General features: G+C 34.9%; 1 protein-coding gene and 1 pseudogene across 3 annotated transcripts in view; one reads left to right on the top strand and one right to left on the bottom strand.

Annotated features, from left to right (window-relative positions):
• CDKAL1 (CDK5 regulatory subunit associated protein 1 like 1) overlaps positions 1 to 23,896 on the top strand; it is a 626,461-nt gene that overhangs the window by 131,621 nt on the left and 470,944 nt on the right. For all 3 annotated transcript variants that reach the window (XM_036229008.1, XM_036229005.1, XM_036229004.1), the window contains exon 6: positions 15,266 to 15,362. In XM_036229008.1, the coding sequence (XP_036084901.1) occupies positions 15,266 to 15,362 (97 nt within the window). The remainder of the gene's footprint in view (positions 1 to 15,265; positions 15,363 to 23,896) is intronic.
• Positions 7,404 to 7,522, bottom strand: LOC118606444 (annotated as a pseudogene).

The following is a 23,896-nucleotide window of genomic DNA, read 5'->3' as shown; positions in this document are numbered from 1 at the left end:
CGTGAGAGTGTTTTGTCTTAAGCCAAGTGAAGGATGTATTTCAAAAAGAGGGAGTGATCAGCTGTGTAAGTGCTGCTGAGAGATTGAGACAGATGTAGACTGAGAATTGATTCACTGCATTTGTCACAAGAATGCTCGTGGTTGTTCTTGATGAGCAGTTTCAGTGGAGAGGTGGGGATATAAGACTGATTTGAGTGGATTTAAAACAATGAGGCAAGGATGTGAGACAGAGTACAGATTGCATTTTAAAGAAGGTTTGTTATAAAGGGAAGCAGAAATGGAGCTAGAGCTGAATGGGGGAAAGTGTAGAGTCAAAAGTGAGTTTTCGTGTTTCTAAGATGGAATGCCACTGCATATTTGTCTGCTGTTAGATATGATTCATTATAGGGCTAAACATTGCTTTGTAGAGGGAAAGAGGGTAATTACAAAGAGTAATTACCAGGGAAGAGTATGCAAGAGGGGCTGGGATGCAAGCACACCAACAGAAACATTGGATTTACATGGGGGTAAGGTGAGAAGACAAGTGCAGTCATGTGCCACTTAACAAGGGGATACATTTTGAGAAATGCATTCTTAGGCGATTTTGTCATTGTGCGAACATCATTGAGTGCGCTTAAACAAACCCAGATAGTAGAGGTGACTGCACACCTAGGGTGTGTGGTATAGCCTATTGCTCCTTGGCTACAAACCTGTACAACATGCTACAGTACAAAACAACATGAGATTAAATCAAACACGAGAAAATTATGCACCTAAGAGAGGTAAAACACGAGAGAGGTATGAGGCTGCTGCTTGCATAACACAGTATACTGTTTTACAGCAAACTTTTTAAAAACAAGCAGAATACACGAAAATAATGATTAAAAGTATAGTATAGTAAGTACATAAACCAGTAACAGTATTATTTACTGTATTTAAGTATATCGTGCTATAGTTTTTTATACAACTGGTAGTGCAGCAGGTCTGTTTACACTAGTATCACCATTATAATCTTATGGGACTGCTGTCATGTATGTGGTTCATCTATAAACAGTGCGTGACTCCATGCTGATTCAGAGCAGGTAGTTTGATAGATAGGGTGGTCGAAAGAAACAGTGGTTCTCTTGGCGGGATAAGAAGCAAGATAATCTGCTCAGAACCTTAATGGGGAGAGGCCATGTTAGAGCAATATAAAATATTTATTTTCTAAGTAATACTTAAGAAATACATTTTTCCCATAGCTCTTGGTTTTTGTTGTTGTTGTCATGGTGGTTAGTAATCTATGCCCAAATGTATTTTACGTAAACATAAATACATAAAGAGTTGCATTTCACTGAGCCTTGTATGGCCTAAGTGAGAGTCTTTCCCCCATTTAAGTATGGGGATTTGAAATTTAGAAATCTTATGTTTTTGGCTTTCTTATTCTTGTTCTCTTATTTTTAAATTGCCCTGATAGCGAGGATTGTTTTACTTGGTTCAGTGTCCTCATCACCTGTTCTGCAGCATCCAGTTGCTTGTAGTACCTGAGAGTAGTTGAACACTCATTCCTTGTGGAGTGAAACGTTTCAAATTGTGCAACTTTAATGGCCTACCGCTCAACTGAGCGTAACCCGAGTTGAGAATTTTTAAATTTTTGTTCACATTTTAAGGCGAGGTCTCATTCTTCTTTAGCAGGTACAGATCTCCTACATATATTCTGTTTTTATTTTTGTTTGTTTGTTTGTTTTTTGTGGAGGGGGGCAGTGAGAGTGGTACTCCAGGTACCCCTTTTTGCTTTAAGTAGTAGAAATCAACGTTAATTCATCTCATAGTTGTATTCCATTTTGCAGCTCACTTCTCTGAACTGTATTATCCTCATTTGTAAAGTAAGAATCCTACCTTTAACTCTTCCTAAGGATTGGAGAAGCAATCCTTAGTTTTTTGCTCTGGAAAAAACTAGAGCAGTATAAAAAGCAAAATCCTATTGTTGTGATGATAATTTTGTTACTTTTTAGAAGACTTGGACAATTGTACAGGACTACTCCTTAGACTCCCAACTTTCATCTTACAGCAACATTCATTTCTTGTTTTATTGTTGTTATTATTTTTCTCTTAGAGGCTTAATACAGTGACTTAGGTATTCAGGATTTTGATAAGTAGGGTTGAAATTTGAACAATTAAAACTAGAGGTGAAAGAAGGGAAGCTGAATTTATTGCCCGTTTTCTATTATTTTTTTATTCTCACTTTTTAAAACCAGAAGCTTTCCCTCTTATCAGTTTTATAAATGGATATATGAAAGAATGAACCAGAATTGAAAATATGAAAAATGATTTTTTTCTTATATGTCCATTTGCTAATTTTAAATTTACTGACAATAGTTTCTTGTTTCAGCTGAGTGAAAAAAATTAAACGTAAATTGCAGCCTTTTGGGGGAGTTTTCAAAGAAGTTTTTTATTTTTCTAATTAAAAAACCTATTTGGAAAAGAAAATATTTCTAATGATGTCATTCGCTACTGTAAAATTTCTTCTTAACTTTGTTAGATTGTGGCAGCAAGTGCTACTTTTGGGGGCAAATATTTTTTATCACAATTATAGATTTTTAGTGCTAGAATAAATCCCAGAATTCATCTTGTTTAACAATGTTCATGTGTATGTGAGAAAATTAAGGCTTGGATAGGAAGGATTGCCTTACTGTCAATTCATGGCACTGCTGGGACCTAACTTCAGCTCTCTGGACAATCAATATAGGGTTTTCCTTCTTGAACCATCCTGCCTTTTAAATACAGTTGTGTTCTCAGAAATAACTAGGGAAGTTGCCCGTACATAGTACAGAAGGAGAGCAACAGATGTGTTCTGTGCACTCTTCATGCTTTTAATTTTCCAGTCAGTCCTTTGAATGGTATAGACGTGAATTAATTACCATAAGACATAGAAAATAAACAAGCTCTTTTGTGGGGCCTTTTTTGAAATCTCTACAATAATTCTTAATTATTCTTTTTAGTGTTGTTCCAGTTACCTCTGACAGGATGGTCAGAATACAATACAGTTTTGTTTCTATAAACATACGTTGAGGTTCTTCCAGCTAACTGTGACATCCTGTTTATATCCATGGGTTAAAACCACTTTCTTGTGGGTTCTGAGATATATAAGGAGGTTTCAAAAGACTTTAGAGATGGCTACCACAGTTTTACTTCTATTCCCCTTTTTGTTTACTGGGAAATCTCTGGTTATTTAGTTCTATAGTATTTTTTATTAAGATATTTTATATTGTATATTACAATAAAAAATTAAAAATCCCAGAAAAATATATAGGTTAGTGGATTATTTTAAGTCAGACACCCTTGTAACTACCACTCAGTTCAAGAAATAAAATGTTGCTTACTCTCTCTGGAAACCCCTGTCCTAGCCTGCACTGATCTCAGATACCTCAAAATATGTGCTCGTTTCATGTTTCTTGATGCTAATGGCCATGATGTTTAATACCCAGATTAATTACTTCTGTAGGGTTTGGAAAATGGTGGTATTCTATTTTATTATTGTCATAAATTATCTGTAAAAATTTTATAAGTAGATATTTCTGTTCATCTGTTATTTACTCATTGGTAGAGTTTATAGAGGCAGGCAGGATAAATTCTAAATTATTTACCCAGTTCCTAAGATAATGACATATTTTTCTGTCAGAAGGTGACTGTTAACCTCTTTTTAAAAAATCAGATTAGAATTTAAATTTGCTTGGGCTTCCGTCAATTGCAGTTCTTATCCAAGTTCAGATTGCCCTGTGTCTGACTATTGTGAACCTCTTCAGGTTGGCTTGAGTTCTTTTGAGATGATCCTGGTATTCTTTGATAGCTTTCTTGCTCTCGGGTGGTATGATAAGATGTTCCAAGGTCATCTTGTACATTTTCTGTCCCAGACTTGGAGTCAGCCAACTTCTAACAAGTTTTGCTTTCTTTGAAAGGAAGTAGCATTTCATGTCTACATCGGGGTGCTTTGCTTCTGCGTTAGTTATTGATTCTAGGCCTTTCCAGTCTTTTTGGTGGACATGCACATACACACTCTCACACACAAATATTAAGCGGAAATACTGTATGAGTTCATATCGATATTTCCAATTTTCATTCAGGACTAAAAGGTTTTTAACTTAATCTCATGTAGTATATCTGTGTCTCCTTTATCAGGATTCTTAGTTTTCAAGAACACAGGGGGTGATAGCATTAGAATTATCCCATAGTCCTCCTTAACTTTATCCCACTTTACACCTACAATAGTTTCAGAATAATAGTAATGCATGTACATATACCACCAATCATGATTACTGAAAAATAAATATTTGTTTTGCAAATGTTGTTCTCGTTTTCCTCCCAAATATTTTTAATGGGAGTTCTATTTACATTGCCAAATCATAGAGCCATTACGTACTTAACCTTTATTTAGTATTCATTCCATAAATAACTATATATTGACTGCTGCACACTAGACTTTACGTAAATAACCTTCCAGTTATTTTTGGTGTTGAAACTCATGCTTACTAAGTTCCTTAGGAAGAGCTCCTGGAAACAACAGCCCATTAGTTGTGGCATGTTAGCAGTTAGTGCTCTTTGTACTTAAAGTCAATTTGGGGGGATATAAAATCTTTGGGTCACGTTTTCTTTCTTGCAGAGAATGTTGCTTTCAAAGTCTGGTGACAGCATAATTTTTTTCCCTGTTACAAGTCATGTGCTCTTTTTGTCTAGATGATCAAAGGAATTTTTCCTTTTTCCTCAGAGTTGAATGATTTTATTAGAATGTGTCTTAGTGTTGGTTGTTCTGGGGCAATAATCATACATAGTGATCTTTCAATATATAGTCAAATATTTAAAAAATTTTATGGCAGTTTTCTTGAATTGTAGTTTTAGTATTCTTTGCTTTAGGGTTTCTTTTTCTTCAGGAACCCCTCTTATTCATATGATGGGTTGTCTGTGTACCTTCAGTATTTGTCATTTTCTCTCAACTATTGTGGTCTTGCTGAACTGTTTAGTGCTTCTAGCTTTGTATTAAATTCCTTCAGAATTTTATACGCGATCATTTCATGTGTGAAGAAACCTTTTTAATTCCTTTTTCTGCCAATTGTATGCTTTTTTTTTTTTATTGTACTAGGTAGGGCCTCTAGTACAATATTGAATAAAAGTGATGAGAATGGGCATCCTTCCCTTGTTTCTCATTTTGGGGAGAAAACTTGATGTTTGCTACCTGTAGGTTTACCATATATTTCTTTATCAGTTTGAAGTAATTCTCAAATTTTAGTTTTCTTAGAATTTTTCTTGATGTGATGTCGAATTTTGTCAAATGCTTTTTCTCCTTCCGTTGAGATGATCATTTGGTTTCCTTTTTCTGTATGTCACGTGTAAATGTGCTATTTAGGTGCTTTGACTCTAGTTATTTGCATGTGGCTCAGAGGGAGACCATAGGCCCTTTCCATGTGACTCTGCTGAGCTTTAGTTTCTTCTTCATAGTAGTCAATGGTAATAACGAAGACATCCTCTTTTTTTTTTTAATGTACTGTGATTTACTTTGGTTTGTTTAAGTCATGTTGCTAAATGGTGTCGTTGTCTTGGTTATTTCAGTTGATAACTTGAATTGATGTTAGTGTGGGTGATGTTAGTGTAATGAAGTTTGTCTTTTGGCTGGCATGGCAAACAATAGAAGCTTGACAGTCCCCCTCCACACGCTAATGGATTCTATTTTGTCCATTTATGTTGGTATTAAAGCATTTTCACACAAGAATAGAGGACAGGGTCTGTTTCACTGAAATTGCTTTGCTTTCTGGAACTAAGAGTGAACAGTGGTTCCAAGATTTGTCTTCGACCAGTTATGTTGGCTGCTGTTGTAAAAAAAGATTTTTCCTTTTATGAAGTTAAAAGTTGCATTTGTGATAAATACCTTTTTGATCTGAGGTCAGATTAATTATAGCTAATAGTTCTCTTACTTTTCTGGAACTAGATTTTTGAATTTTTAAGAAAGACCATTGTAGGTGATGATGGAGAGTCGAGGGGACAATCATATTGTTTAAACACTTAAAAAATAATTCATAGGACTATGATTAGTAATTCCTATTTGATTTGTGAGAGTGAAAATCTTTTGAAGGTTTACCATAAAATTCAAATGCACCAATCAAATGCAGCTCCTCTGATGGGATTATCTGTAATTCTGATGGTGAACAAGATAGATTCCTGTTTAATGGTGGCTTTATTAAATTTTAAGAGACATAAACATGACTGTTAATCACAACTTTAGTTAATGATTGATTCCAGTATTATATCCTGGTATTGGATTTTCTTTCATTTTTTAAATTGCAAGAGGTTTTTCAAAAATGTACTCTGAGGTATGTAAAGTTTGTAGATCCACAGAAGAAAGATTCATTTGATGTGAACCCTGAGAAGGAATTTATCTGCTGAGATGGACTTCCCATGGTCAACTGAGGGCCCAAATTTTATAAATAATAAGAGCCTCATGGTCATTTGCTGACAGGGGGCTTCTCACATACTCTGTATACCAGGAAGAACCTCAGGCTGAACTGTTGGCTTCCCATGCTGTGCCATGCTCATTTAAACTGGCTGAGTTAACTATTATGAGGGAGTTCCTGGTTTTGTCTTTTAATCCTTGGACTAAGGCCTTCTCCATCCAATCAGAACTGGTCCATAACTATCAATCATGATTCATGATACTGATCAGTTAGGACTGTGAATTTCGCGCCAGTGAGAAGTGATAAATTTGGATACTTCACGTATATAAAATGGACCTAATTGGGAACCTGGATGGGAACTTAACTCTCCCTTCGTCTAAGCACATACAATTTAGGCTGCTACCTAAATCTCTATCTCCTGGCCTGCACCTCCTTTTGCTCAAATAAATTATTTTTTATTGTTTATTATAGTCTAAATTGATTTCAGTTTACAAAATGAATCATATTTCGGCATTGCCCTCAAGGAACTTAACTTCTTGTAAGGAAGAGATATTTGAAAAAACTGTAGTACTGTGAGTTAATGCTATAAGAACAGATAATTTGGGATAGTGATTCATTTTGAATTAGCGAGTTCAACAAGAGTATGTTAAATATGAGTTTTTTATGCTGCCTTAAAATACTGGTATTCTCTGCTTCTTGCTCCTTAGGTGAAACATCTTGATCCTGTAGGAGTTAGAAGTTGCCGAAGCCCAGTTAAGGCAGCTTTGAAGGAAGTTAGTCTCTTCTGTTGCCTCTCTCCTGTAGGTAGGGATTCCATGATTATGTAAATTAGCCAAGGAGACCACTCTTGCAGAATCTTACCTTTTCCAGGTGCAAGAGTCTCTTGCTTGGCTACTTCTATTGTAATTTATTTATTTATTTTTTAAGGCGAGGCAACCCTTGGTTGACCTACAGATTGCAAGGACCTCGTCAGTTTACAATCCCTTATTTTTTTATTTTTCACGCCTACAGCACCTGGCCTTCCTAGGTGGTCTCCCATCCAAGTACTAACCAGGCCCTACCCTGCTTAGCTTCTGAGATCACACGGGATCGGGCTTGTTCAGGATAGCAGGGCTGTAGACTATTGTAATTTTTTAAATGACAAAGTGTTTATTTTGTTACCCCTCCAGGAGATCAGCTTTTATATAAACTAATGTCTCTTTGGAAAAGCGACTTTGAAAAAGATGTAAAAAACTTGAAAATTTTGTTGCGAAACCTATTATAAATGCATTTTTAAAAATAACTTTTCATTCAGACTATATAGCTAATTCTAAATTCTGGATTTGTCTGAGTCTTCCACCAGAAACCATGTTGCAATCTAAGAGTACTCCGGCTCAAATTTTATTCAGGATGGAGCCAAAGTACGGATTTCTCTTTAGAATTATTATTCCTTTAATTCATTTTTTAGTTGGATCCAGAACTGTACGTGTTCCTCATTTCTTCATCAAAGTATAACAGATTTGTGTTATAATTTAATTTTAGTGTTTCTTGATGAATGTGATAATTCAAGTACAATGAGATGTGCAAATTGGCTGGTTGAGTAGATAAATGTAACAGCTGATCAGAGCATCTCTTCTTAGTGCCACTTTATTGTCTTCTGATAAACTGATGTACTCTTGAGTTTCCTTTTCTTGCTCTCTTAGTTCCTTTTTTTGTTGTTGAAGGATGTTACTTTCTAAAGTGTTTGCTTTGAACAGAGTATCAGGATATTGATCTTAGGGGAGGTGAACTAATTTACAGATTTGTTTTTCATTTTATGAGGATATTCTCCATGATAGGAATATACATATCATAATTTTAGTTATTTTTTATGTTAATCTTTTAAGGAAGGGTTGTTTTACTTTAGCTGATTAGCAAGAAAGAAATGATTCATTCAAATGCTACATGCTTTGCAAATCTTAAGTGCAGTTTTAAATATAGTGAGATATCCTGTGTACAGTGGTTTGACTTTCAATCATCTTGCTTTGCCTTAGATCTAGAAGTAACACAAACATACCACTGCACCTAAACTTTATGATATAGGAACGGAGGAAAACCCTTTGTATGTACCCTGTTGGGTTTAGCAACTGGGGACTAGAAATCTAACTGATAAAAGATGGATAATAGGAAAAAGAAAAAAACAGATTTTAGTAAGCATGGGAGTTCATGTAGAAATGTGACTCGAGGAAGAGGTTAGAGTTTGGAGATCATATACCATTTAACAAAGAAAATAAAGAGTGGAGAAGACTTTAAACAAAGGAAAAAGGGTTTTGGGTTTCTTAGGGATGGGTAAATTGTGGGAAGGTGACCAGGACGGATATGGTAAATATGGGCTGTTAATAGGGTTCGTTATGCAGATAAAAGTTGTCTCTTGAATAGATCTCTTCCTGGTATCGGAGACACAGGTAACTTTACAAATAGAAATTTATGTCTTGATTTTAGCCAGATAAGAAAAGAGAGAACTTTTTTCCTGAGTCTGTTGTTTCTGAATTGCCTCCGGCTCAAAATAATCCTTATGCCAAAGTGGCAAATTTTGGGGTGTCATATTCTGGTGCCTTTTGATGAGAAAAGAAGGTTCTACTAATCCTTTATATGATAACTCTGGGCATTAATTTTATTTTGCAGTATTTCATTAAAAATTAAGGTATATTTTATAATATATACAGTATATTAGTATAGTACTATATGTGAATGATTTTTATATAATTGTATGTATTCGGGTATATCGCTCTCCCTCTCACTGGTGGGTGCCTTGATAAAGAGTGTGGTGGCTACTGGTTTTTTGCTTTTTCAACTTAATGTATATTCCTTGAAGCACAAATTCCTCTTGATATCTGACAGGCCTCTAAGTATATATTGTATACATAATAGGTACAAAATATTTTATAAATGAATTTGAGAAAATAATATATGAGATGAACTTTTTGATTGTCATCATTCCAGGAATTTTTATAGGTTCATAGTATAACAGTTAGAAATGGTGGTGGTAGATCGAATTAAAAATTTAAATAACATATTGAGAAGTAATAGCTGGCACAAAAGAGTGAGAAGAATCAGTATTATGGCTCATTGAGATTATTTATTATGGGGCCACTCAGCCTTATGGATCTTGGTAAGCTCCCGCTTAAGACATTACGTCTAAGGAAAGGACAGTGATGGATAACTGCCAGCACTGTGTCTTCACTTGACCACTGGCAAACTATTGAATTTTTTCCGATCCTCAGTTTCCTCTTATAAAAAGAAATGACAGGGCTAGAAAATTTTGAATGTCTCTTACAGATGTCAAATTCTATATCTGCTGTGATTATCTAAGGTAGTTAACTATAGATTCCATTAGATTCACTTTATATATATGTTCACATTATATTACATAATAACGTATAATCATTATTTTTTTATTATATATATGTACAGATAAGCAATGTAAGCATGCCATATAGTTTAGAAACATTTTCTTTAGAATGGTTAAGTATTTTTTTGACCAAACATGTTTTGAGATGTAGACCCAGTGTAAGGGATAAAGCTTTGGGAGGCAAAAGAAGGCACATTTGCATGAATGAGTTAAAACTGGCTGAGGTAGAGTTTAGTAATAAGAACACATGGTCAAAACAGAAATTCAGTGATTAAATAGGACATTTTGAAATAATGAATTCCCTGCTTCTAAGGAAATAAAGCAGAAGCCATATGACCACTTATAAGGGATGCTGTAGAAAATATTGACCACTTGAGTAAAATATGTTTAATTGGAAAACCTTTCTATCCATAAGGAGCTCTACCAATGTTGGGGAGCTCTTTGAGATTATCTAGAGCAAGTTAGGAAAGTATATAGGGACGGGTATGACATACACATCATCATAGATAGTCCCAGTGCTGGGATGATGATTTACCACAGCTGCTGGTGAATTCTTTTCTTGTGCCCTATTTTGGCGGTAAGCTTTTAAGAACAGTGTTTTTAGTGTCTTCTTTATTTTCTTAATTCCTTATCCAACAGAGGTAGTTGTTATATATAATTTGGAATATTTCTTTTCAAAATTTATTCCGTTTATGTACCTCTTGACACCTTCTTTATAAAAATGGGACATAGTTTATGTCTGTTCTGTAACGTGGTATTTTCTTATAACCTTATATATTGTGGACATGTCTTCATGTCAGTACTTATAGATTTTCATAATTCTCTTAAATAATAGTGAACATGTATAAAGTCTTTACTATATGCCAGCTCATTTGTTTATTAACACATTTAACTCTCACAACAACTTCATGAGGTAGGAACTTGTATTACAGAGGCAGCCACTAAAGGCACAGAGAGGTGAGGTTACCCACCTGCAGTTACATAGTAAATAGCAGAGCCAGTATTTGAAGCCAGTCAGTCTGGCTCCAGAGTCTTTTCCCTTAATCACTTCACTACCATGTTGCTCAGATGAGTGTGGTATTCCTTTATATGCCTGTGCCCTCATTCATGTAATTAGTTCATGGTTGGACTTGTAGTGCCCCCTGCCCCTTTGGCTCCAATATTTGAGGTTTTGTTCTAAGTCTAGTAATACCTCTGCAAACCAAAGTACATGAAAATCCCTGTCTTCATAAAAGTCTTGCTCAGAGTGTGTGCATGTGGGGGGTGGAACGGAGGTAGGTGGGGAGCAGACTATTAAAAACTAATAGAATTATATAGTATAGGAAAGGAGAGAGGTAGTATGAAGAAGGAGTGATGGTGTGGCTGTGAGATGTCACGATGGAAAACAGGGTGTGAAGATGACATGTGAGCAGAGACCGGCAGATGATAGGAAGTGAGTCATGTGGACTCCTGGGCAAAAATGTATCAGTGGTGGAAACAGCAGGTGCAAAGGCCTAATGTGGGAGCCTGCATGGCATTTCCCAGGAACACTTACAAGTCTGTGTAGCTGGGGCAGAGTAGGTGAGGAAAATAGTAGCAATTACAGGAGCTACTGGAAAGGAGGAATGAAGGGAGGAAGGCCCAGATAGTATGCAGGCTTGTTGGCTATCTTTAAGAACTTTGACTTTTATCCTTGTGAGGTAATGATCCATGAAAAGATTTTGAGGAGTGGGGTGCAGTGTTCTTATTTGTATTTTAAAAAGATCACTCTGACTGTTGTTGAGACTAAATGGTAAGGGAACAAAGGCAGAAGGAAGCAGGGAGAAATGTTAGTGGCTTAAACCAGAGTGGTAGCCGTGGAGGTGATGAAAAGTGGTTGGAACCTGGACATATGTCCAAGTACAGTCAGAGGGATTTGATGATGGGTTGAGTGCAAATGAACAACACATATTAAGGATAATTTCAAGATTTTTGAAAGGAACAACTGGAAGGATGGACTCGCTTTTAACAGATTGACTGTTAACTTGCATACATGTCTTAATGCTGAATTTCTGAATCAAAGAATGAACCTATGGCCTTTGGTACTTCTCATACAACTTTTAAGCCACTGGCTTTAGAAACTAGGTAGTATGTATGCTGGATTGTCGTGTAAAATTGGGGTTTCAGTTTTAGAGAAATGCAAACATATGAAATAGACACAAGCTGGCTTTCTAGGTGACATAACTAGGTGTTGTCAGTATTTTTCAGAATATGAGCTTTAGTTTTGCAGGTTCAGAAACTTGATTCTGTAGATTTACCTAGAGTTAAATGGATTCAGGGACAAACTTGTGATAACTAGCCTTACCAATTCAGTTTCTCATGAAGGCACATCTGACCATGGTCAACAGCAGCCAGCCTCCCAGAATTATAAGGATTCCCACACCCCCGACCTTCTGCCTTTGCCCTCCAATCTGGGGGAAATGCTAATTTCCTGAATTCTAGGGAGAGTTACTTTTAGCAGCCAGCCTGGCAGGATTCAGAGGGAACCATCTTCTTTTAAGCCCAAGGACTCATTCCCATTCTCTGCACTTGGTTCCTTTTGAAGCCATGAGGCTAGTTAGGTTTACCGTATGCTTTCCTGCTGTGTTTCTTGGTTTCTACACAGCATGCAAGCACCAGTTACCCATTTTCTGATTATTACAAGAGATACTTCTGCTTCTTTCCATCCCCCATGTTTTTGGTTGCATCCCTATCCCCCGTCACTTGTATCCCCTGTAGCTTCTTTTAAAAACACTTTGATGAAAGAAAATTTTGGTTGAAGACTTGGGCATTATAATGAGTATTTTTATATAGATTAAGCATCAACTTATAGGAAAGATATAAGGAATACAAGAAATGAACATGGAGAAAGAAGCAACATTTCTTCTTTACCTGCTATCTGTGTTTTTCTTGATATATCGATGAATTTATTTCTTTTCTTTTAGACTGTTATTTTGTTCACAAGACTCAGGAAAACAAGAACTGTCAAATATTAAATTGTGTTTCTACTTTGAAGACATTCAGTATATTCTCTGTAAGATTCTCTGCCGTTTTAATCAAGAAATGTTTGCTCTAGTGTTTATTACATGATCAAAACTTAAGTTTAATTTATGTTCCAAAGTATAATATTCAAGGCCCCAGATGATCTCCAGGACTCATCCCAGCTCCAGTGCAAACTCCACAAAGTCTGGAACTTTGGGCTTTGATCATCACAATCTCAGCTTCTCATCTGTGAAATAATCTTAAGCCACCTTTATCTGTTTCCTATGATGCTATGAATTTTTAAGGTTCTGTACAAATTCTTTTTTGCATTTGGTGCTTGGCAGAAAAGATGGAAAGGTTTCTTTATTACTCATGTTAATGCTCTAGATAAAGCTATGTTTCTATTTTAATATAAAAATGTTTTAAGAAAATGTGAAAGATTATATTGAATTTACATTCAATTTTCATTCTAATTAATATTTCAAGGCTATCTAAAATGAAGACATGGAAATTTGTACTATTTTAAAATTTCTTAAGGTATTATTCTTATCAGCATTCATATTTTAAAAGATAAAGCTTTTAAAAATATATGTGTGCTGGGTACGTTTCTAGTGATATTTTTCTCAGACTTTTATTAACCTGAACAAAGCTCACTAAACAGAAAAGGTAGGATGAAAGAAAGGAATGTTTAGAGCAAGAATACTCAATACTCTTTGAGAAATTGCCTTAAAACATTTTCTGTTTTGTCACATATAAAGTATAGCATTAGTATTCTGTAAGTGGGGTATAATTTTTGGCTTGGATTATAGTTCTGGTCTACCCTCTCATTTTAAAGCCAAATTCAATAAAAGGATGAAATATTTTAAGTAATCACTTAATCAAGATTCTCTATTTTAAACTTTTCCTCTTAATTTTCTGCTATTCTGCTTAGTCCCTTAAAATCATCCTTGGACTTTTTCATGACCCGTTCTAATGTTATACTGTCACCAGGACATTTTCCCTTGGTTGTTACATATAGACTATACTATTTTCAAATGTGTTACTTAACTACCTAATGCTTACCTCGAGGAAGTGCTGTATAAATGCTAACCATGATGATTATTGTTACAATATTGCTATTGGTGGTGATGTTACACCTTTTTTGTTTGCCCCAGTAATATTTTCATCCTATGGAAATGTTTCTACATCTCTCAATAAACTTAAAGCTCTGTACTGAGAGGGATTCTCTTCATACCCTTAGAGTCAACTGCGTCCACTGTTATCAGCTATCACTTTGGAACACATTCCTAAAATCTACCTCAGACTTCACTCCTAGCCAGCTGACTTGCATTTCCAGAGACTTGATGGGTATTAGTGGATCCTCAGGTTTAGTGTGTCCTATGTTAATTTCTTTTGTTTTAATTCTCAGCCACCTTATCCCTATAGCTAGTCGCTCACTGCCTTGCTTTCTTAGGCAAGAGATCAGCAAACTCTGGCCTTTGGGCCAACCCGACCTGCTTATTTTTGTAAATGAAGTTTTATTGGAACTCAGGGGCACTCATTTGTTATGTGTGACTGCCTTTGCTCTGAGGTGGCAGAGTTGCAACAGAGACCTGTGGCCAACAAAGCCTAAAGTATTTACCATCTGTCCCTCTTCCCCCTCCTCTCACCCCCACTCCTTCTCCCTCTTCTTCCCCCTTCTCCTACCCTCCTCCTTCCCTTCCTCCTCCTTCTCTCCTTCTTTTTCGTTTCCCCTTCTTCTTCTCCTTTTCATCCTTCCTAATTTTTTTGTGCCTCTTCCCTATGCATTCAGGTTTCCATATTCTTTTGCCAAGGGTAACACTCAACATCCTACCTTAGCTGTGCTTAATAATCAAGTAATCGAATCATGTTATAGGAAGCAGGCATTTTATTTGGGTTTAATTATTGGTGACCTCATGGACTCTCTTGGATATTTGGCAGTGATTCTGTGCATTTCTTGAGGAAGCCAGATGTTACTTTCTTGGATAGATTGTTAACATAAACAAAAGGACTTTTTCATTTGATGAAGTATTTCACATGTATTACAAGAAAACTTTGTATACAGTGGTAGGCTTGGTACTAATAAAAAAGTTAAACCAGGCAGTAGAGGTAGGCTGTAGTTCTCTTGGATATCTTAAGCAATCTACAAAAGTCAGATTTCTTTGATTTTGTTAAGTTTTTTCAAGATTCCAAGTGGAAAAACTGTACCAAAGTACTCTTAGAAGTTATTGAAATGAAACGCAGGTGCTATTAAATAGCATTTATATTCTGGCTATTCATTCATTTATTTAATCATTCTTTGCATACTTCCCATACCGTATCATCTATGGTATGATAAATAGGCACATAATTCAGAAGTTTTACTTTAATATGTTTTCTTTAACCAACTGTGAGAAAATCTAGTTTCATGCTAGATGGGCTTCTTATTTTTTAGAGAACGTACATGCACTAACATCAGTTTCCATGGGCACACTTGTGAGCAGAAGAATTAACACATTTCTCTTCAATCTTTTAGAAAAGCTCAAGAGGAGAACAAGAAAATAGTGCTAGCTGGATGTGTTCCTCAAGCCCAGCCTCGTCAGGACTACCTTAAAGGACTGAGCGTCATAGGGGTAAGCTTGTACCTGATGGGAAAAAAGAAAATCTTATGTTATTAAAATCTGTAATAACTCCACATTTTATTTTCTACTTCTATGTTGTTTACAAGCTATGTTACAATAATGGCTGTCCTTAACCTACTTATTGTCACTGAAATTTTGTCATGTCTGTAGAACCTTTTCACTTTAGCACAAAAGCGAGTTCTAGGTTCTCTCATTAAAAAAAGTCGTCGTATGTAGTTTTAAATTGCTTAATAATAACATGGTCTTTGCCTGTTTAGTACCATCTCTTGCCACGTAATTATAATTTTGTCACCCCACGGAACTACTTGTCATCCTCCAATACATAGATGCCAATTTTGGAATGTCCCACTTCCCTTATACTCACCTCCCCCACCCCCACAAGTCTTGGCTACATTGCCCATTCTATAAAGCCTTGTTTGACCACTTTGTGCAGTTCTCAATCAACCTGTCTCTGGGTCCTCTTAGCCTACTGTCATTTGCTCTTTTAGCATTTCACAGAGTTGTGATTTTGGGGTTAACTTAAGTGTGTTTTTGAATAGAGCCTACCTCTCTCTCTATTTAAATTATTAGCTTCACAATGACAGATTTTCAGTCCTTTTTTTTTAAAGCCTTCACTGTTTTTCTCAGGCCTGTCTCACAATGTCTGGCATACAGTAGCACTCTATAGTGTTGGGTGACTAATTGAATGAAAGAATCTTCCCTTGTATTTATGTTTTTGGTGTGCTTTTTTCCCTGTTGGGCAGCTAGCTCTGTGAAATTAGGAGATTACTGTTTAATATCTCTTTTATTTCTTGTGGCCATCACTATTCACAAAGTACACAAAGGTAGTTGGCATTCAGTCAATGTTAGTTGATCACATGGTGGGTGCTTCATCTTTTCTGACATTTTACTGAAGCTGTACTCAGTGTGCTAAGTAATGATCTTTAAAAAAGTTTTATTGGTTTTTTAAAAAAAATATTAAAATATATGTTCATAGAAAAAAATTATATGAATAATTGGAACCTAGATTGAGATTTATTGGATTTTTCCTTATTTGATGTATTATTGACAGGTTCTTATACTGTATTCTCAGTGTAATGAACTTATTTTCTGCTGTGAAGTCCTTGCCCCACTAGCAAATTTAATAATCTTTGAACAAACATTCTTGTGTTAAACAAACAAAACCAGAATGTTTGGGAGCTTTAGTTTATTTTCGCCTTTTGTCTGTTTACATTTTGATTTCTCTTGGTTTCAGGAATGAAATGAATATGGACTCCTAAGTTATCTTTACATGTCAGACTAACTTTCTCCATAAACATCCTGCTGTTTCAGGAAAATAAGAAACTAGTTAGAATTCTGTTTTAGAGATGGAATGTGGTAAAACCTTGGGATTCATCTTAGATTTTATCTCAAGGAATTAAGTTACTAGAATAGTAGAATTTCTTTAGAATGGCAAAAGGCTCTTCTCTGTGTGCATTATGGTAACATTTTCCTGAACTCCATGGTATGTAGTGAAGAGCTTAGTACATGTTAGGGTGCAAGAGGATTCTCAAGATAGTATAAGGGAGGACACTCAGTGCTGTTAATGTGGAAGATGATTTTCAGGGATAGACATTTTTTCCCTATTTAATGTAACACCTCTTTTGTTCGGTCACCTAATCTCATTTTATTACCTTTAAAATTCTTTAAATTTATTTTGTTTTGTTTCTTTATAACTGAAGCTAAATCAAGAACACATTTTAAAGTGAATAGAAAGAAAATTCAGTTCCATTGCCTTAACACAATAATTATAACCTTACTTATTCCTGTCATACTTTTAACCTTTTTATATTTTACTTAATTATAATCTCCAAACTATTTTATATTCTTATTTTTCCATGAGGTTTTTAAATTTTTAAAAAAATTTTATTAATATTCTATTGAAGGATGTACCATAATTTGCTTAACTATTCTTGATTATTAGATAGAAGTAATTTCAGATTTTTAGGAAATATACATCACACATCAATGCCCACAAGGGCTTTTTATTTTAATTTAAAATTAAAGTATTGTAAAGAGTTTCCAAAGGTAGAATCAGCAAAGTTTTAGAGTTATAATTTAATTTTATCTAAAACAATTATTATTATTATTATTATTATTATTTTTAATAACTCTAAGATTATTCTTTGTCAACATCATTTTATAGAGCATTTTTTCTGTAGCAGCTATATGACATATATCAATTGTTTATATAAAAAATAGTCCACAGAACTGAAAATTTTGAAAAAATATTGGAAATAGGAAACCAAATCATCTGTAATTGGTGTTAGAGAGACCTGTTTCTGAATAGAATTGTTAGAATTGCTATAAAATCAGAAACCTTTTGAAATATAATGAGTTACAATGAAGTAAGGAAATGAATTATATTGATTTGTACGAAGAAAAAATATTTCTGAAGTGTGAAAAAATATGAAGATGTTTAAATTCTGAAACTTGGGAAACTATTTTTAGGAGGGTGTTTCAAATTGTATTGCACATTTGATTTACAGACTGCATGAAAACTGTTATTCCTTCACAGAATTCCTCTCACAGAATTTCCGTGATGGAACGCGTTAATAGAGGTGGAAGGAAGGACAGCTGTAACTGCGTTCTGTGCTTTCACCTCCTGCTAGGATTTGTTTTTGTCACCCCACAATACAGGGAGGATATGTCAGTTCTATTGACCTACCGACTGAAATAAAAAGCTGCCTTTAGGTGAGGATCAGTGGGTGAGCAAGCTACTTAATGCACACCTGAGTTCAAAAGATATACTGTTCAATATTTGCAGATGCTTATAGCATTTAAGAAGATATTTAATAAGTAAGAAGGATCTTATTACTATCTTAACATGTTATTCTCCATCAGTATCAGCCTTTAGAAATAGTACATTAATTTATTTTCAGAGATAGCAATGTGGTGAGGACACATAGTAATTGGTGATTTGACCCCTAGGCCTTTTTCATCATCTGTCTTGCTACTTCCTGAAACATTCTAGTTGTATTAATATTATTTGTGTGGTGGTTGCATGGAAAGAAAATACAAGTAAAACCTATTAGCCTCTAGATCCAGAACTGGCTTTGGTAGCAGTGACTTTCTCCCATCCTGGAGCACAACGCTGTCTAATTTTTTTTCACATTATGAGAGAGAACAGATTTAAAACATAGATGTCTTATATAAAATATCTTTTTTAACCAAAACTTTTTTCCTAGCATGGTTAAGTGAAGTTTATATTTTATGTCTAAAATATATATATTTGTAGGTAACCAGTATAGAATCAAGATTTTTAAAATTTTTTTCAGTATCTTGAAACATTTTACCTTATGGTAAAACATTTCATTTCTCTTTTGGCAAATAGTTACGGTTAATCACCCATCTTTGAATGAGTTTTCATGCAATATCTTTTTTTTTTTTCTTTTAATCACTGCTGATTTTTGTCTAAATTGGTTATTCTGCCTAGCTGTAGGTGGTACCATGATCTTGTGACTATACCTATTAAAATGCTCCTTTCCTCCTCTTCAGCTCATTTATTGGCAGGACATTTTTTTTTAGATTAGTCAACCAGATAGCAGGATGTTCTCTGTTAAAGTCTGGTGTAAAAAAGAATAGTAGACATCAGGACTAGGAAAGCCTGGCTTCAAATTCCAGAGCTGCCACATTATTCTTCCTTAGATTCAGCAAGTAAGTACTGAGTGCCTACTATGTGCTACCTACAGTTCTGGGTGGTAGAAATGCAGTAGTACATAAAATCATTAGAGATCCTTCTTCTCATAGAGCTTATATTCCAGTGTTTGGGGAGAGACATATGGTTTGAGCCTAGAATGTTTCCAGCTTCCTGGAGAATGTGGTGGGGCGGGCCCTAGACCACAGAGAGATTGACTTGTTGGGAATTTCTCTGTAAGGTTCTGATGGAAATATACTTTGAGCCCATCAGTTAGGAGTTATGTTAGGGATAGATAGGTGAAATAATATTTATTTGCTTGAGTTCTTAAGGTCATGTTATTTCTCAGTTATTGTAGTAGTCGTTAATAATAGGCATGACATTTATTAGGAAGGTTGGTTTTTACTGTTACAAGAAAGCATGTTTACAAAAACTGTACAGTACATTTTGTATATATTTTCTATGCTAATAAACACGGACTTACATTTGAACTTGGTCTTGGTGTTGATTCCTTAAGCTTTGTAGTAATTGCATAATTTCTCTAGAAATCCTGAATAAACTAAGAAATCCTGAATAAACTACAAGTTAATACACAGGCTTAACATTCAAAAACATGCAGTTCACAGCAGACTATATAATCTGATGTTGAAAATTTGCAAATGACAAAACTTCCTAATGTGCAAGCTGTGAGCCTTGCAGTGCACGTTTTCTTTGGAGAGCCAAATAAAAGTGTGGTTTAATGCAGGTATCCAGTTATCTCAGGGACTGTTACCAGGTTGATATGCAATGGTTTAAAAATCTTTTTAAGCAGGCTGTTCTAATCCTGAAAAGTCAAATAGCATGATGACTATTTCAAATGTGAACACTTTAATTTTGAAAATTATATGTATAAAGCAGCATTTGAAAAAGACTTTATTTGAGAATATTTCCATTATATGCCATATTGCAAAAGGTAAATTTATGAAGTGAAACACTGTCACAGTGACATCAATATTGAGGGTAAAGCTTGAGAAAATGTGTCCTGTTTTTCTCTACTTCATGTCTTCTAGTATTTCCGTTCATATATATATATATATATATATTCTAATTATTTAAAAGGCAGTATCATAACAGAATGACATGTAAATTAAAAGCCTATCCATGTTCGTACTTTCCTAGATCTGTTATTTTTTTCATGGCCTCTTCTAATTTATCTATATGTGTACACGTTTTTCACTTATGGAATTATTTAAAAAAAGGTGCATCATAGTAGTAAAGAGTGTGAATTGAGGAGCTAGATTGCATAGCTTCATATCCGTGTTGCACCACTTATCAGCCGTATGGCCCTGTACAAGCTACTTATCTTCTCTGTGCCTCAGTTTCTTCACTGGTAGAATGGAGATAATAATAGAACCTAACCGAGTATTTTAAAGGTTAAATGAGGTAATACCTGTTATGTGCTTAGCATGGCATTGGTACATAGTTAGTGCTCAGAATTGGCTTTTTTAAAATTTAATTCACTTACTAGTAGAATCAACATTAAGCACTGGATTGAAGCTATGTGGAGCCCTGGAATCTGCTGTGTGCGTGGAACAAAACTATTTGCTAGAGATATGGAGCTGAATAAAATTTGTCTTTTCCATAAAGACCATGAAATCTGAAGAGAGGCACAAGAAATCATGATAAATATGCATAGGGACAAAGTCCTGTGGGTACACGGGGCATGAAGCCATCCTTGACTTGGACTTCAAAGGCTGAGTAGTGGTTTGATGAATTGAGAAACTAGAAAGGGCTTTCTAGCAGAAGCATCTAAAAAAAGTGTGTGTTTAAGGGTGCCTGGTAGGCAGCAGTAAGAGCAAGAAGTGTGTCCTGATGAGTGTAACTTGGAGTAGTTTTAAGAGATGCAGTTTTTTTTTTAAAAGTTATAGTGGCATTGGTTAACGACATCCTGTAAATTTCAGGTGTACAATTTAGCAGTAAGGCGTGAATGTATGTGTGTGTGTGCATATACACATACATATATATATGTATGTGTGTGTATACACACACACACACACATATAGTATTGTGTATTCACTGCCTGTAGTTAGATTTCTTTCTGTCACCACATATTTGACCCCTTTTACCCCATCTACCACCCCCTACCCCCCTGCCCCCCTGCCCCCACTCTCTAGTAACCACTAGTCTTTTGTCCGTGGCCATGAGTCTCTGTTTGTCCTGTTCATTTGTTGCTTTTAGGTTTATATCAACAGGTGTAGTTTATAATAGTGCAGATACAGTGTTAGAGTAGTTGACAGGTGAAGAAAAGTTTGCATTCAGTGGAATGTTTCAGTCACACTCAAGAGGACAGGGTAACAGACTGGGTGGGGGGTAAGATAGCATAAAACAGTGAGGTTTAGAAGCAATATATCTCGTAGTTATTTCTATGTATCCTTTATTCATTGTCTATTACTTTCTTATATGTTATTGATATTAAGTGAGATTTATTGAGGTATAGTTAGCATACAGTGAAATTTACCTTTGATGAATTTTGACAAATGTATACTGTTGTGTAAGCACCACCAAAATCAAAATACAGAACCTATCCCTGCACCAAAAAGTTCCTTTGTGTCCTTTTGTACTCAGGTCTTTCCTCCACCAAACACACACCTGCAGTTCTTGGCAATGATTGTTCTAATTTCTGTCTCTATAGTTTTGCTATTTTCATAATGTCATATACATGGAATTATATGTTACTTATTTCTTGCTGTTTTCATTTAGCATAATGCATTCCATATTCATCCATGTTGTGATTGTTAATCATTACTTTTTATTGCCTAGAGTTATTTCACTGTATGATGGACCACACTTTGTTCATCTGTTCACCACTTGATGGAAATTTGTGTTTTGGGGTATTAAAAATAAAACTTTTATAAACATTAATGCATAATTCTTTGTATAGATATATGTTTGCATTTCCTTTGGTGAATACCTAGAAATGGCATCATCTGGTCACATGGTAAGCATCTGTTCAACCTTTTAAACTGCGAAATTATTTTTTAAAACAGCTATACCATTTTGCATTTCCACCTGTGGTTCCAGTTGTTTCACATCCTCACCAAAACTTGGTACTACAAATCTTTTTTTCTTTTTTTAATTTTCTTTTTCTTTTTATTTTAGCAATTGAGTTAGATATGTAGTGGTATCTCATTGTGGTCTTAATTTCCTTTTTTTTTGTTGACTGGTGTTGAGCATATTTTTGAGTGATTATCTGTCATCCATATATATATCTTTAATAAAATGTTCAACTCTTTTACCACTTCTCTCTTTTTGGTGATCTTGAGTTAGGAAACTATTTCGTAGGGAACACACACACACACACAAAACTATTTCTTGGGCATGAAAGAAAAGAAATTGATAAATTGGACTTCATCCAAATGAAGTACTTTTGCTCCTCAAAAGATTCTGTTAAGAAAATGCAAGGATAAACCATAGACTGAGAGAAAGTATTAGCAAAACACATAGTACCTAAAGGATTTATATGCAGAATACATATAAACTCAACAGTAGAAAATCAGTCTGTTTTAACATGGGGAAAAGATTTGTCTTTCTTTTTATCATCATTTTTCATTGTCTTTCAAAATTTTCATATAGGAGAAACTGAATATTTTGGGGGGGGCATAAGTGGGTGATTCCAGCAGCAGTTATTTAAAAAAAATTCCTTTCCCTCTTTTATGATGCTAACTTCATATGTTTGTTTAATTGGTGTATTTGTTTTATATACCTCATAACAAATTACCATAAATATAGTTGTGTAAAACAACACATATTTTTTTGGAAATCAGAACTTGAACATGGGTTTTAGTGGACTAAAGTCAAGGTGTCGACAGTGCTATATTCTTTTCTGGATGCTCTAAGGGAGAGTTCTTTTTCTTTACTTTTCCAGCTTCTAGAGGCCACTCACATTCCTTGATTTGTAGCCTCTTTCTTCCATCCTAAGGGAGCAATGTCATCTCTCAGCTCTTAAGGAGTCATATGAATAGGTTGGGTTTATCTGAATAATCTAGGCTAATCTCATCATCTCAGAGTCTTTAATCTTAATCATATCTACAAATTTTTGTTTGCCAAGTCAGGTAACATAGTCCTTGATTTTGGGGTTTAGGATGTGAGCATCTTCGGGAGGCAATTATTTTGCCTCCTACATAAAGCATTGTTTATTGGTTGATGTTTTATATCTCTAATGTGTATTTTTGTTTGAGTTCTAATACTATCACTTTAAAAACTAGTTTTTGGGTGCTATTAGTTAATACAATATTCTAATGTTCCAAATCATATTTCTCTATATAATCGAGTTTGGCATGTTCAATTTTGTTATAATTGCTGAAAGATTTTTTTCTACTACAGAAAGTTTTATAAGTATTTTAATTGGATTTAAGAGGAAGAGGTTCCTGGTACTGATACCCATTTTGCTGGCATCTGTCTAGCCTGGCTTCATTTTTTAATTAGTAATTTTTATTTCTTTCTTAGTGTTAGTCACTCACTGGTACCATTCAGGTAGAAAATATGCTTTTAGTTGTGTGTGGAATGTGCTGTCATATAGTTTTTGATGGAAGGTCTGTTTCTACTGTTGGGGAATAATTTTTCTCAAGAAGAGATGAAAGAAGATGAAAATATACTGGGAGATGAGAAAGTTTTGTTCAAAAATTTAAACCACATGTAGCATCAAATGTTTTTTTGTGTAACTCGTTAACAAACTTGTTCACAAGCTTGTGAATTCAAGAAGTATTCTCAAGGAGTTGAAAGATGTTAAGATAGCTTAGTGACTTCTATGGATTTCCCCAAATTGAAGAAATTTGGAAATTGAACTGTTTTCCCGTAAATACCACTTATAGAGCTAAGGAGTTTTCTTAAC

This window comes from Rousettus aegyptiacus, unplaced genomic scaffold (assembly GCF_014176215.1).
Source record: "Rousettus aegyptiacus isolate mRouAeg1 unplaced genomic scaffold, mRouAeg1.p scaffold_m13_p_1, whole genome shotgun sequence".
NCBI classification, from domain to species: Eukaryota; Metazoa; Chordata; class Mammalia; order Chiroptera; family Pteropodidae; genus Rousettus; species Rousettus aegyptiacus.
This window is presented reverse-complemented; position numbering and strand designations above follow the sequence as displayed.